The sequence below is a fragment of the Gadus morhua genome, chromosome 3 (genome assembly GCF_902167405.1).
Source record: "Gadus morhua chromosome 3, gadMor3.0, whole genome shotgun sequence".
NCBI classification, from domain to species: Eukaryota; Metazoa; Chordata; class Actinopteri; order Gadiformes; family Gadidae; genus Gadus; species Gadus morhua.
The window spans coordinates 15,129,006-15,144,392 of NC_044050.1; the positions used below are offsets into that span (position 1 = coordinate 15,129,006).

At 42.5% G+C, this 15,387-nt stretch overlaps 2 protein-coding genes across 7 annotated transcripts; one reads left to right on the plus strand and one right to left on the minus strand.

Moving 5' to 3' along the window:
* On the plus strand, positions 1-7,838 carry LOC115540398 (carcinoembryonic antigen-related cell adhesion molecule 1). Of its 6 annotated transcripts, none has more exons than XR_003976189.1 (9): positions 1-179; positions 393-472; positions 3,329-3,369; positions 3,647-4,012; positions 4,231-4,449; positions 4,571-4,828; positions 4,986-5,082; positions 5,176-5,227; positions 7,052-7,838. XR_003976189.1 is itself a non-coding variant. In XM_030351640.1 (9 exons), exons 2-8 carry the CDS (start codon positions 418-420, stop codon positions 5,220-5,222), a joined length of 1,071 nt encoding a protein of 356 aa, XP_030207500.1. In that variant the 5' UTR covers positions 1-179; positions 393-417; the 3' UTR covers positions 5,223-5,227; positions 7,052-7,838. The 6 variants fall into 6 exon arrangements, 5 of the variants coding, with proteins under 5 accessions (XP_030207500.1, XP_030207495.1, XP_030207497.1 ...); XM_030351640.1 differs by having other exon boundaries at positions 3,337-3,369; positions 5,180-5,227; XM_030351635.1 differs by having other exon boundaries at positions 2-179; positions 3,337-3,369.
* Positions 7,839-7,907: 69 nt separating this feature from the next.
* LOC115540397 (neuromedin-K receptor-like) lies at positions 7,908-15,387 on the minus strand. The gene is made up of 5 exons (XM_030351634.1): positions 14,528-15,387; positions 13,970-14,158; positions 13,489-13,639; positions 10,114-10,310; positions 7,908-9,716 (listed from the first exon to the last, which is right to left on the minus strand). Exons 1-5 carry the CDS (start codon positions 14,893-14,895, stop codon positions 9,374-9,376), a joined length of 1,248 nt encoding a protein of 415 aa, XP_030207494.1. The 5' UTR covers positions 14,896-15,387; the 3' UTR covers positions 7,908-9,373.

Here is a 15,387-nt window from a genome sequence, read left to right on the forward strand (position 1 = left end):
GAGAGAGAGAGAGAGAGAGACAAAATAGGGGAAGGGCAAAAGCAAGAAGCAACTTTATAAAGTCCAGTTTATTGTTCTAAGATCCAAAGTCGTTCCTAGTACTTCAAGTTAATTCTGCGGCATAACAATTATTTGAAAAGACTCTGGATTTCCAAACACAGACAACTTCCTGTTAAACAGTAAGGCGTTGCCTTTTCTGCATTTTTATTGAATTACTCAGCAAACCTAAGAAACAGCAATATCAAGAACAAGAAACAATCAAAATAAGAAACGGAAATATGTGTATTGAGATTTCTTAAGAAAAATTATCTTAACACAATTGTATTGCCTCTTCGGGGCCTACATGCTATGTATACTTTTTTAAAAAAACGATTGTTTTTCAATATCTCAAGAGAACCACAGAGGATACAACAAACTATGAAATTAAGATCATCAGCTAGAGGATTTCTAGCTTTCCTTCTTTCTCTCCCAGGTTGGTTACTTTATCAATATTTACTTGAACTGTTTCAATGAATAACATGTCATGACACCAAGCAACTGGAATGAGAAAGGGTGAAACCACAGCACAAAGTGATCTCCAACCTAAACGCCATGATAGGTGAAAAGTTTAGCCCATTATCAACTTACAACTTTATCAAAACATCACGTATGTCAAGGTTCTGTCTGGCAAAACAAAATTACATTTACAATTGTTATATTCTCAGTGTAAAAAGTATGAATATTTGTGAATATTTTTCTTTGCCACGAACTATGATTACTTGCTTTTGTGGAGCACAACAAAAGTTTATTTTTGCTTTGCTTCCGCAAAAAAATCCATTCACCAGGTTCATTTTATAAATACATTTTGTTTTAAACAGGATAATCAAGAAAATGAATAGCGGGTTCAATTATTTCATTGAATAAAAAAACGTTTTTCGAGTGACCCACAGATTACATATTTCTTCTTCTCCTTTGGGACATACTAGGCTGACTTGATTTTGTGTGGCAAAGTGAAAGTTTATATCCGCTTTACTTCCAGCAAAAGGTTCATTTTATATATATGTTTAGGTTTTGGAATCACTAAAGTAAGAGAAAGATGAAAAGTTTTCACAAGACTACTAAAATGATCAACATGGGGATGGTAGACCTACAGGAAGTGATGCAAACACAGCATTCACAGGGACACAGAATGACAGGGGAGGAAGAAAGCAACATCTGGTCTATTTTATATAAATCAGGGCCTTTAGGTTTACTAATATAGTAGATCATATAATATACATCTATCCCTACAGGAGGTTATGAAATTAGTCAGTGACCTACTAAGAAACCTGGGCTCCCTTTTATATGAAAAAGGGCCTCAAGGACAAGTACGATTTTAATCATGGGGGCCCTAGTCCGACAGGAAGTAAATAAAACAGCCTTAGAGAATGCTCCATCTCGAGACCTTTAAAATCATTGCATAAATTCTTGAGGCCCTCTTTCATATAAAACAGACCCCAGGTCTCCAACTCACTCCTAAGTGTCCTTGACCCCTAGGTCACTATACAATATACATTCCGTCCTGTAGGGCAGTAAGTGGGATTAATAGTATATTATCTACCTATTTTAGTAAACCTTATTGCCCTGATTCATATAAAATAAACAAGATATCTATATCTCACTCCCAAGTTGTACCCGACATAGAATACGTTATCACCTCATTTATTGTATGTCTATGACCCCCTTGTTGATCATTTTAGTAGCTTTTAAGAATGTTTGTCGTCTGCCTATAACTTTATTGATCGCATTTAAGCCTCAAAAACATTTAAAACACTATTAATTGGTCATGATTATCTTATAAACAAAATATACAGTATATGAAATTAAGCTTTGAAGGGGCTTATCGGTGGAAGCAAGGGAACATAATCTTCTGGGTTGCCCCACAAAACGCGTCGGATAAGTCCGTCACTAAGAAGAAGAAGAAAGGTCATCCCAGGGATTATCTTGTTAGACTAAATGTATTTATCACAGGAATTTGTGTAGATGGATTTCTTTCGGTGGAAGGAAAGTGAATGTAAACATCCGTTGTGTAACACCCAAAACATATAATATTATATAATATAATATATAATAAATGTCATCCCTGTTTTACTTGAATTTCTTTATTTGAAAGAGCATCATCAGCTACATAAAATAGCACTACAGCGCAAATAACGTAAAGACATTGATTCAAACAACATGCAAGCTGTGTCCATATGAAGCACCATGGTAACGATATAAAACATTGCGTTAACTAACATACCAAACATCATATACATTCACCGAACTACCATTATGAATAAAAATGTACATTTGTCGCTAGAAATGTTATCAAAAAACTTCCACTTAGACTCAGACTAAAATGAATTTTATCCATTTTGTTTTGGCGGACAGTAACTTGGCATAGGTACTTAATGTATTCCTGTTTCAATAGGAGGCTAAAATGTTCATACGGGTCGTTTTAGACGACTTACACAAACAACCTATTTTAGTTGTCGTTTAGGTTGGATAATGTTAAAGAATCTACCTCTAGAATAATGTGTTTGGTTAAGAAGACCAATAGAATAGAGAAATGTCCAGTTTATATCTATGAGTTGGGTTTCTTTCTGTCTTCGGGTAAATTCCCCTCAATGCAAGTTGTATACAACCTCTTTTACTTAAAGGGATGTTACATTGTTTTAGATTCTACTCTGGGTATCATATTTGACTGTTGAATTTTTGATTACTCTATAAATATAGTCTCTGTTGCCAGCCACTTCCCGTCTGACTGGGGCTGTGGTTTTTACTGGTCACGCTATGCTCCCTTACTTCTGTTTTCAATCAAATTTGTTGTTGCAGGCCTTCTACTTGTGTCACAACCATCCGCCCAATAACAGCTTAAGCACCAATCCCTTGGCTTACCCAAAATGTTGGGGCCATTCTCCAGGCTCTCTTGTGCAATTTAAGTGTCACAAGGGAGGTCGACTCTAATCATTTACTGATTGCTGCTGTTTAACTTGAACTCCACATTTAGGGGGGCCAGAAGGGGAGGCAAAGCTTTTCCTTAAGGGGACACTATGCCCCAATGCCCAGCCCTCATAACTGCCAGTGTGTGACGTCACATTGCAATATCCGCCTTTATATTAATTATTATTAGTTATTAGTAGTAATGTTTTTTTGTTCATTGTTTAGTATTACCGATAAGTCATTATTGGAGGACACTGTTGTGTTTGAAACTGCAAAAGCGTTCATCATGCAAGATGTTGCAGCCTAGGTCACTGTATTTACGTTAAACTCTCTCAAGTCATCACAAAATGGCATACAAATCCCAAGATACATTCTTCTGTACAAGCCCTATAGGTCCAAACAACTCGGCAAGAGAACAACTGTGGGGTACGTGAGTGTCCAGTTTTGATTCAGAAGGAAAAACAAATGCTGAGATAAATCAAAGCAATCAAGGCCCAAAAACCGGAACATGAAGGCACAGGGAATGATCACTCCTTTAATTTCTTAGAATATGAGGCATTTGTCAAATAGATTAAAGACAAAGTAGCAAAGTTGCCACAGAAAAATGGCAACTTTTACTGGATTTCCACAAGCAACTGATCATGCATTTCAGCTGAACCTCTTTGTCTTGCTTATTACAAATTAGATGTTTTGTTTTTTACAGCGCTGAAGGCTGACGACTGGATTACCTACCCATCTAGTAATGTCTGCGCTCCGAGAGGATCAACGGTTCACATCAGCTGCCACTATGAATGTCCTAGAAACCCGAACATCAATCTCACAGTCAAGGACAAAAAGTGGTTTTCTCAAAGAGATGTTGATGTGAAAACAGATACAGACTATGCAGGTCGTGTTGAATACAAATGCTCCAGGCCCAGCTGTACCAGTCACATCTGTAATGCAAACTGTACCCTGAGTATCAGTGACCTGAGACAGAGTGACTCTAGTGAGTACAAGTTCAGGTTCAAAACATACCAAGTAGGTATACTGGAATATGCTGCTGGCCTTGGAGTGACGCTATCTGTGACAGGTAAACTTTCATTAATAAGGTGTCTACTGAGCATCTTATTAATGTGTGTGTGTGTGTGTGTGTGTGTGTGTGTGTGTGTGTGTGTGTGTGTGTGTGTGTGTGTGTGTGTGTGTGTGTGTGTGTGTGTGTGTGTGTGTGTGTGTGTGTGTGTGTTTATTTAAATCACTTGTTTAATCAGGTTTATTTAAATCACTTGTGGAATTTGTTCTCCCACCCAGATCTCGAGGTGAAAGTGTCCTCTCCTATGCGTAACAATCCTAGTTGGGTGGTCTTGGAATGTCACAGTATGTGTGGTCTAGCTGGTAACCCTACCTACATCTGGATCAGGAATGGTCAGTCAGCAGGAGAAGGAATGAAGTACCCTGGCATTGTTTGGTCTCAATATAGCTATTCATGTGCTGTTAAAGGATACGAACATTTCCCCTCTCCTTCAGTGTGTAAGTCAACTCCACAATTCACTGACATCGCGCCAGGGTAAAGAAATACATTTTAGATTAAGTATGAATGGATTGAAGCTGACAGTAATTTATGTAATGAATGATATATACATTTTTTCAGACGCTCCAAAGACCCCCTCAGTGATCGTGAGTCCCTCTGGTGAAATAGTGGAGGGCAGTTCATTGACTCTGAGCTGCAGCAGTGATGCCAACCCAGCAGCTGACTACACCTGGTTCAAACATGGAGACTCAGTGGGACAATCAGGGCAGAACTACACAATAACTAATATCACATCTGAGCTTGGAGGAAACTATTACTGCCAAGCTCATAATGCAATCGGACGTCATGATTCTACCTTTTTGTTCATTAATTGGAAAGGTAATTGTTGCTTTAAAACCACACACAAACACACGCACACACACACACACACACACAAACACACACACACATACACAGACACACACCTTTGCTGTTTCTGTGTGCCAACATTTGGCCTCTAAACATTTGTAATCAATGTTAGAATTCTGTTTTCTAGAGAGATCATCATCATCACAGACAACAGCCATAGCTGTACGGGCAGTTGCTGTCTTACTGGCCTCCATACTCCTTCTGGTTGCAATCCTCTGGATGAGGTGAGATAATGTCTAACTTCCACCGTCGCATTCATTTAATATTCTTTCACTTCTCCTGTTGCTTCTAAGTATCTCTGTTCTCTTCACTAAAAGAAAGAAGGCCTCCAGTAAAGCATCTCGAATGGGAACAGATACCGTAGATGAGGTGAGTCGCAGGAAGCCATTTTCTAACCCATGATTGAATAAGGCCACCCTGATGCCACATTACAAGACCACTTGAGAAACTTCTATTTTTTTCCTTGGCAAGTCCTTAGGAGAGTCCAATAGAAGAGTCTGTACATCTCAGTGCTCAAGGATCACCAGCTTTATCAGAGTCTTGCTTGTATACTTTCATTGGACCCCTGCCCTCTTTATTATAATGTGGTAATCTGAGAACATAAACCTCACTTCAATTCATTATCAGGCTCTGATTTAAGAATCACAAATGGACAGGGGCAATTCTAGGTTCTAACTTTTGGGGGGGCTGAACCCCAGGAAGCCACAGGGGCCTATGAAGTAAATAAAGTCCTGTCCAAAAATAAAATATTCCACAACCTTTATATCTATCTTAATTACTATGCTGTTGTATGTCTAAGCCAATAGCTGGCAGTGTCAGCTAAAAAATGCAGTTCTGAACCACTAAAGTGATGAAAGGAAAAAAGACTGTTTGGATGAAGGAATAGTCCATGGATGTGAACTGTACAAACAAATTTGAGGTATATAAAATTTCAATTTTTACAAAGTTACTGAAACACATTGGTTAAACATCAATAATATCAATAATATGAGAAACATACAACTTTTTCGGGAGCACTAAATTATGTCACCTCAGTTTCATGGACCAATACAATATTATAAATTGTATCAACATACATGTTTATTAATGTATGTTTATGCAAAAAAATCAACAAGTACAACATGTACTAGCCTAATCCTATGATTAACAGACCACTATTTCGGGAGCACTAAACTAAGTTGTCTCACTTTCAGGGACTAATACATTTTTATAAATCTTCTGATGCAAAAGAATCTTGTTCTGCTGCAAAAAAAAAGGGTGCTAATTTTCAGTAAAAAACAAAAAGCTGGCATTATTTTATCAGCTGAGGGCGTTTTCATTGCCAACATGAGCTAATCAACAAGTAGGCCTAAAACATGTTCTAGAACAGTGATTCTCAATCATTTTCTGTCATTCCCCCCCTTGGCGCCCTCCCTGTATTGAAATAGCCTACTATTGAGAACCTGTTAATATTTATTTATTTAGATCAGTAAAATTAGCGGAGATAACATCTGCAACAACTTAAAACTATTTCCAACTTCAGTTTATTAACTCAATTTGTAACATTTAAACAAGACTGCTGGTTTGCATTTAATTAAAAATATTTTTAAACAGTAAACATTGGTCACTTGTAAGCTTCATCAGCTCATTCCCTTTCAACATTTTTTTTTTTTGCTGAACATGTGGTACTTGTTGATTAGCTCAGTTGTTATGGCAATGAATACGCCCTCAGCTGATAAAATAGAGATTCCTGCAGGAAGGTTGCGCTCGATTTCACTACCCCATTTGAGCCTGTTCATTAGTGTACAACATCCATTCTCTCATTGCTTGTGTAAAAAAAAAAGAGGTTGAATATGAGATTTGAGGACGAAACGATAGGTCGGGCTAAGGCAAGTTTTGGGTGGACTTGAGCCCACCCAAAAGAGGTCTAGCTTCGCCACTGTAAGTGATGTTTGCTAATAGGGTGAGATCAATGTGGGGTCTAGAGAGACTTCTGCAAAAGAGCAGAATGAAATGATGGGTGTAATGATGTCTATTCTTGTTTTAAAGAAGTAAATTAATACTTTGTTGAAGGAACAAAGGAAGGAGTCTTGAAGTGAAGCCTACTTAATGGTGTTACCACTAGTCAGCACCGGGGGCCTCTAATTGAACTAGAAACACATGCCTTTAAATAGTCTTCTCAAAATGTATTTTCCTGTCCTCTCTCCCATTCAGCCACTTTCTGATCCTGTGTATGAGAACGTCTTAGCTCTGACCAATCTCTCAGCTCCTGCAGCACAGAGAGAACCAACAGAGGGAACTCGCTGTGTGGCTGGCTCCCGTGTCCATTCAGATCAGATCTAGGAGGACCTTTACTATGTGATCAAGGTCTAAAGACCCAATGCTGTCCCTGAGTAAGCTTCTCTTGGTATTTCCCATATCCCCTTCCATGTCTTCTTTTCAGGGACCGCGATCTGACAGAGACAGAAGGAACCTCTTAGTTGTACAAAACCATCAAATAACACCCTTGACTTTGAACCTGTGACGGCAGCAGGATTTAGAAGGATAAAGAATAACTTATTCAGTTTAAACAGGACAATACGCTGGCTGATCGTTTGCTGAATATACCTAAATGTGCTGGCAAATGCGGATGAAAATACATTAGATTAAGTGCATTACACACAAATACAGATTGTATTTAACAGTGTTACCAGATTGTATCAAATGTAGTTTAGTCTGAACTGGGTTCGGAAAACCATCACATCCACAGGTTTACCACCAATGTGGCTCATTGCGTTGAAATATCATCCACCATCTAGGCTCCATCCTTGTAAAATGTGTTCGGCTGTATGAAGCTAAACTCCAACTCAAACTGATGAGATGATAAGACAGGTGACTGAGCTGCTGTAAATATTTGTAATACAGTGATCAGAAGCCATGTTGGCTATGTGTAATGTCATAAAACCGTAACTGATTGTTACTTTAACCTTGTATTAAAATTTGAGTTTGCATGAATCAATAACTGCAGTGTGGCTTTTGGTGATTTGGATATCTTACTTGATGTGATAATTTACAGTGGCTTACAGAAAAAATGCTTCCATGGTTTTATTCGAGAGTTGGCAAGATGTTAGAAGCAAAGCAGGGGGTGAATGCTAACAAGTCAGAGTCCTCTCCCTGAGTGTGTGCAGGGATGGCTCTGTTGCTCTCGGATAGCTCAAATGATTACGTCCCATGTCCTTTCCTAACCTCTTTTCCTTGGCCTCATCGGACATGAGGTGAGGAAAAGGTAGAGGAAAGATGTGAAGGAGAATTCATCAAGCACTTAGCTTGATGAATTCTGGGTGCAAGGGGAATCCGACCGTACTTACACTGGGCTACGTCAATATACGATGGCAAGTCTAATAGACGGGGTTCGCCATGATGCAACTACAACACGAGTCTGATCAGGTAGGGGTGCATGACCAGCCATCTACCACACACACCATTTTCCACCCCTTTTGGTCTTTAAGTGTTGCACAAAGAAAGGAAATAGCTATTACGCCTTGGTCTAAAAGGTCTAAGAAACACTGGCAGAATTCAATATCTCATGTAAAACTAGCCTGTTACGAAGCTCCAATACATTAGGTACATTTTAGATAGCCACAACTGGTCAATAAGCAGCTGTACAGGCACCATGAAGTACATCTGTTATAGTCTACCTTACACCTAGCATGTTTATACTCTAATCATGCATTGAATAATGCTTCCTGCAAGGGACAATGCTGCAATGCTACGCTTTGATATCTTAAAATGTAAACTCAAAGTTGATGAATGATGAGCAGGCTTCTTCACAACCACATCATGACACGGCCATATGTCTTCTGTTTAGCACACACCAGCATCGGGCCGGTGTGTCAGTCGGTGGTGGCAGGCTGTATTACGTTTTTGGTTGCCATAAAATTGCCAGCATTAGCCCACTTCAGCCAGCATGCTGTCGTTGGGCGGTGATGTTAGTCGGGGCAAGCTGCGAGCCCTTTCACTAGTGTTCATGTCGGCTGAGCCACGGTGAATCCCTCCTGTTTTCACTTCAGAGTCAACCCGTGCTTGGATTTGCAAAAGGGGGGTAAATCTGTATAGAGAGAGATTACCATGTGCTTCTTTAACCCACTTAAATATTGAAGACAGCCTACTTGGTATGATAAGCACTTGTTAAATGACATATTAGAAGCGTATTGCCATTCAATTGGGTTCATTGTATTTGTTGGATTTATTGGATTCATAGATTAATCCAATTCACTCTACATTACTTGTTTGGGTTTTATTGTAACGAGAATCCATTTCTCTCAACATTTAACTTTTGGATTTCAATGTAAGGTGAATCCAATTCACTCACCATTTATTTAAGTATGGGTTTGCTGTGGTCATTTAGTTGTGTTCACTGCACAGCCTTTTCACATGGGTTCCCTGCCAGGTGAATACAATTCATTCCTTTCCATTGCCGGTTTAGAAGAGTCATTGTATTTGGTTCACTGTATCGTCTTTTCATTTGGGTTCACCGCAGTGTACACTTAACCCAGTTCACTCCACATTGACGTCACTGGGTTCGCTGCACACTGTTTCATTTGGGCTCCCTGCACAGTCCCCAGGATCACTGTACAGCCTGGACCGGGCCGTCAGCTGTCTGCGCTGGACGGTGGGCAGGCCGCGGCCGTCCCGGCCGTAGCAGGACCCCACGCTCTTCTGGGTGCTGCGGTGGCGGTGCAGGGTGCTGCGGAGGCTGGTGTCCGCCCGGGACAGGGTGCACATGCTGGCAGGGCGTCCCGGGCCGAGGCGCGTGCTGCGCAGCTCCAGCTCGTCGTAGCTCCCGGACTCACGAACGCACGGGCAGCAGCGGAACACGTGCTTGAAGCCCGCCCGGAACCTGGACCCTCCACACACACACACACGCACGCACGCACGCACGCACGCACGCACGCACGCACGCACGCACGCACGCACGCACGCACGCACACACACACACACACACACACACACACACACACACACACACACACATACAAACACACACACACACACACGTAAATACACGCACATAAACATGTACGGAAGCACACATGTACACACACACACACGCACGAACACGCAAGCACACAAACACACACACACACAATACCCAGGTTATTGAATAATTGTTAGAATCTTCAAGGGGAGTGTGTGTGTGTGTGCGCGCGTGTGCGCCTGGCGTGTGCGCGCGCATGCGTGCGTGTGTGTGTGTGTGAATACAAGGGTTTCTCAAGGGAGAGAGAGAGGGAGCCCACCTGCTGTTGAGGCAGCAGTAGATGATGGGGTTGTACATGGTGGAGCTCATGGCCAGCCACATCACCGACAGGTACACCTGCTGGATGTACTTCCAGCGGGTCAGTGGCTTGGACAGGCCCGTCACGATGAAGTACACGTGATAGGGCAGCCAGCAGAGGGCAAAGGTCACCACCACAATGATCATCATCTTCACCACCTGAAGAGAAGATGAGAGAGAAATGGCAGGGAAAGCTAGGTCAGAGTCAATATACTTCTCTTTACATTGTGTGTGGTCATTCTTGACTTTTCCTACTCCCTTATGTATATTTTAGTAAGAACATCTTGATACATCAAAAGAATATGAAAAAATACCACCACTGATATTATAGACTATCAAATGCATCATTGTTCCACATTATTACAATAATAATACCATTTATAGGAGGGTGTGCGAGGGACTCAGAGACAACACGGAGGAGCCAAAGACTGAGCCCTGGCACGAGGCAGACGGTGAGATCATGGACAGAAACACATCAAACCTTTTGAGGGATGGGTAAACACAGAGGCATTGCAGAGGGATTAGATAGGAACATTATACTGAGTCCAGCAGTCTGGGGACTGATCCATCTGTTGGTAGGTCCCGGTCCACTCCACAAAAATCTCCCGATTTACTTAAAGGTATGATATGCAAAATAATGGGTTTGAAAGGGGCTCTGAAACACACACTATCATGTAGAAGCTAACTTTAAAGCTAAAGTGATCCAAATCTGCAGCAGTGTAGAGACGAAGCTTTTCCAGTGAGTCTTGCTGTTTAAGGGCGCGTGTCCACATTACGTTTTTCGCGGCAAGAAAACCACTGGCAGGGAGCTGGGGAACAAAGCGCTTGTGCAATGAGAGAAAAAAACGGTGCACGCAGGTTTTGTTTCTATGAGAACATAACACCAGTATAACTGTCGCGTAGTTTCCTATTTGTTATCTCTATTTGACATATCATAACGTTCCGCATATACGGACACAGCAAGCACAAGTTTCCCCACCATTTTCGGTATGGATATTTTTCGACTAAAAGCGCTGGAATTGGAGCGCCCTGAAAAAAGACGCTGGCTGCAGTGTTTTTCCCGAGGCTGCCCACACTTCTGTAAAGGGTCTCTTCTCATTGGGAACACTTTAAAATGAAAAACAATTGACAAATTAGCTTTTTATGATTTATATTTGACATATCATAAGGTTTATTGTTTCCATGGATGACGAGCCCGCCCCCAATAATGTATGATTGGTTGCGGCAGGGAGCGGCTGCACAAAAAAGCTGCATGCTGCTGCATACGCTCTGTCCTCCTTGGGAACAGTTGAAAAACCCTTTGTTGAGACGGTCGTAGCGGGCCGGACCCACCATACGCGTGGTCTTGAGTTAGGAAACACGCGTCCCATTCACTTTGTATCAGACGCAATATCACGTGGGGCAATGCATTGAGGGTATACTGGTGTGCGGGCGGGCCGAACTGACTTAATTTCCTGGTTTTAAGCACATCCATAAACGACTTGGTAAACTCCAACAAGCAGCAACTAGAGAGGGTCTGGTTGATGCTGCTCATTGTCACGCGTTTAGTTGGGCCGGGCTGTACGTTTGGGAAGAGTTTGGAGGGAGTAGGGAGAGGGAGGGTCAAGGAGCACATTTAGACTAAAGCTAGATTGAATTGCGTGAACCTAAAAAGCAAAAAACATTAAAAAATATATATCTTTAACCTTGTGGAGAGGTCAAACCGTTGACCAGTACCTAAACGCTGTTGCTGCTAAACCTTAAACATCCCACACCAACCATTGTGTGGAGGCTTCGTCATCGAATACAGGGTGGCAGCAATACAAACACAAGAATCAACAAGAGAGGCTGAAAGGGCATGGATGATGCAGCAGACACAGTGGTGTCTTCGGGGGAGGGGGAAGCATCCCTGGGTCGACCGCTTTATCAGGACACACTGCAGGTGGGAAGGGGGTGGGGGGGTATTTGAGGACAAAGCACTGACGACACACTACCTGAAGGAGCCGCTTGCGCTTTCATTCATACCTCTACACCAGGACCTAAGTATGTAAACGTCTTCTCAATAAAATCATGAGGGCCAATAAAGATGGTCCATCTTTATACCACCCGGCCGAAAGGTTCTGGATTCAAACCCCATTCTCTAATTTGTAGGCGTCCCTGCGTAAATTGCCCTAATCCCTACCTGGTCATTAATGAAGTTAATCTTTAGAAAAAAGTCATGCTAAATTACTAAAGAAAAAGAGTACCTAGGCTATGTGGGCATGTGCTTCATTGATAATTGTGGTTCCTAGATTTATTCATTACTTCTTTCAAAATGTTGTCTGGGTTAATTCTATAAAGCACTTTGAAATAAATGTTCTTGCCTGAAAGGTGCTTTATTAATAAAGTTTACATCGACGTAGGATTGTCGAACAATGGTTGTTTTAAAGTGATTGGATAAAGAAAACAATATAACTGTTATTAATTTCCAAATTTCTGACCTTTATTATGTGACATTTTAATCTCACAAAAAAGATTGGTATTCGGGCTGATTCAGTCAATTCGACTGTATTCCCTCTTGGTAATCCTGCATCCGGCTACATAGATGTTTGTTGTTTAAACTGAGCTGGCCTTAATCCCTGTGTTTCAGCGGCCCGGTCACTCAGTGTGTGTGAGGGAGCATGCTGAGGCGTCCGACAGCCTACTGGCATGCATGCAGCGGTCACATGCCTATATGTCTCCATTACCTCATTAGCCTCTCATAACATAAGTATCACTAAAACCACGCAGCTATAAATGGTAAAGGCTACTGCGTGTGTGTGTGTGTGTGTGTGTGTGTGTGTGTGTGTGTGTGTGTGTGTGTGTGTGTGTGTGTGTGTGTGTGTGTGTGTGTGTGTGTGTGTGTGTGTGTGTGTCCGTGTGTTTTGGTGGTGTGTGTGGGAATTACAACGGGATCACAGAAGCAAATTCACACACAGACACATACACACACACATACACACACACACCAATGCAGATACACATACACACATGCATATTATATACACACACACACACACACACACACACACACACACACACACACACACACACACACACACACACACACACACACACATACACATGCACGCCCGCACAGTTCACAGTTTGCCATTCACAGATTAGGCATTGATCTTGGACTAGGAATTAGTGCATGTTGTATTATGTTATTATTAAACATGGCCCCCTCTCAGACGCACACGTTAACATACATTTGCAGGTAAACACGCCCCCTCCAACACACACACACACTGGGAGTGCGAAGGAAAGATAGATAGAGACAAAAATACAGAATAATTTCTTCAATATATTTTAGAAAGGGGAAGGTTCCTGTACCCACTTTGCGTTTAGCCTTCAGCTGTCCATGGTTGTTATCCGAGGAGTTACCTGGGACCTCCCCTCCCCACAGGGTGACCCCCACGATGGTGTAGGTGATACCCATCACCACTAGGGGCAGCACATACACCAACACGATCACTATGATGTGGTACCTGCAAGAGAGGGATATTTGTTCAATTATTACAACCGCTATGTTAAAGGAAGTGCAAATTCTAATGTTTAATAATCTATGATGTATATAATGTATTATGTGTGTTTGCGTTTATGAGTGTTTGTGTGTGTGTGTGTGTGTGTGTGTGTGTGTGTGTGTGTGTGTGTGTGTGTGTGTGTGTGTGTGTGTGTGTGTGTGTGTGTGTGTGTGTGTGCGCCCGCGCGCGTGTGTGTGTGTGTGTGTGTGTGTGTGTGTGTGTGTGTGTGTGTGTGTGTGTGTGTGTGTGTGTGTGTGTGTGTGTGCGTGCGCGTGCGTGTGTGCTAGCGCTCACATGAAGGCGTCGTCCTGCTTGCGCGGCCAGGCGATGTAGCAGAGCGTGCGCCGCGGAACGCTGAGCACCTTTGAGAAGTAGCAGACGGGAAAGGCAAGCACCACCGCCAGTCCCCAGATACTCACGATCACCGCCTTTGTGGCCATCGCCGACATACGCGGCGTCAGCGGGTGGATGATGGCCATGTACCTGCGTCAGAGAGAGGCCCAAAGAGTCTAGAGATAGTCGAGGCGCATGGGCAAAAAATGAGCCTCAAAGGCGCAGTTAAAGCAGTGTGTGTGCCCGCAAAAGTGAGCAGTTTAGCTTATTCCTGGTCGTATTCATGATCTTGTTGAAAACAGGTTGACAACAGGATCACTTAATCAAATCCAATTATTAATTGAAAACAATTAAACTGAATGGATCCTATTGTTTAAATATATTCAAATAGTAGTACAATAAATATATCCAACAAAGTGATGAGAGGACATTAGATGACAATTATTGAATTCGACATTAGTAAAAAGTCAACCAACTGGACTTGCAGTATATCAAACCCATCGCCGCGCTGATCCTTACCGGTCCATGGCGATGGCCGTCATGGAGTAGATGCTGGCGAACACGGCGGCGACGGGGAAGAAGTTGTGGAACCTGCAGTACGCCTCTCCAAAGTACCACTCGCCTTGCACCGCGTAGATAAAGTTGATCAACGTGTTGAACGCGGCCATCGACGCGTCGGCAAAAGCCAAGTTCAGCAGGAAGTAGTTGGTGACTGTTCTCATCCGCCTGTGCGCCAACACGATCCAAATGACGATTAGGTTGCCAAGGAGCGCAACAGCCAGGACGGAGCTGTACGCCACGGACCACAGCGCGATGCGCCACGCCGGTTGAACGAACGGATTGGTCCAATTTCGTGTCGTGTTGGACATGTTGTGAACAGCAGCCATGACGCAGTGTCAGCTGTCAGATCATTTGGGTTAAAGTACTGATGATGAACAGGCGCTGCATCCCACTTTGTCTCCAACCAATTCACCACTGCAGACGACCGTGATTTAATCTAAGAGAGAGTGTGCTCTTGAGCAGGTCAAAGCTGGTTCACTGCGTTTGGAGACATCGAGGGGGAAAAGTGAGGTGCTATATTTGTTAATCCAATCGAAACAGCTCTCAATATCATCCCACCTCCCACCTCCCCCCGCCACAGAAGCCCGCATGCAATTGCGCACAACTACATGGTCCCCGTTAACTCCCCGATTTCCCTAAACAGAAAAAAAATAAGCGGGTACACTCAACCTACTTATCAAACCAACAGTTGGAAAACAGATTTTTCTTCAGAGCCAAAAGGTTACTCGTGTCTTCTTTCAGTCGCGTGCGTTACGAAAGATGGGCCACCCTTCCATAGTGGGTCGCCAGAACTAAATTTAAAGCATAATGACATGGCT

Excerpts from the sequence above, each read along its gene's own strand:
- LOC115540397 (XM_030351634.1), bottom strand. The coding sequence starts at position 14,895 with ATGGCTGCTGTTCACAACATGTCCAACACGACACGAAATTGGACCAAT. Across the intron at positions 14,159-14,527 it reads ACGGCCATCGCCATGGACCG|GTACATGGCCATCATCCACC; the intron begins GTAAGGATCAGC and ends TCTCTGACGCAG. Across the intron at positions 10,311-13,488 it reads AGCTGAAGGCTAAACGCAAA|GTGGTGAAGATGATGATCAT; the intron begins GTGGGTACAGGA and ends TCTTCTCTTCAG.
- LOC115540398 (XM_030351635.1), top strand. The coding sequence starts at position 418 with ATGAAATTAAGATCATCAGCTAGAGGATTTCTAGCTTTCCTTCTTTCT. Across the intron at positions 4,829-4,985 it reads TTTGTTCATTAATTGGAAAG|AGAGATCATCATCATCACAG; the intron begins GTAATTGTTGCT and ends TCTGTTTTCTAG. Across the intron at positions 5,228-7,051 it reads GAACAGATACCGTAGATGAG|CCACTTTCTGATCCTGTGTA; the intron begins GTGAGTCGCAGG and ends TCTCCCATTCAG.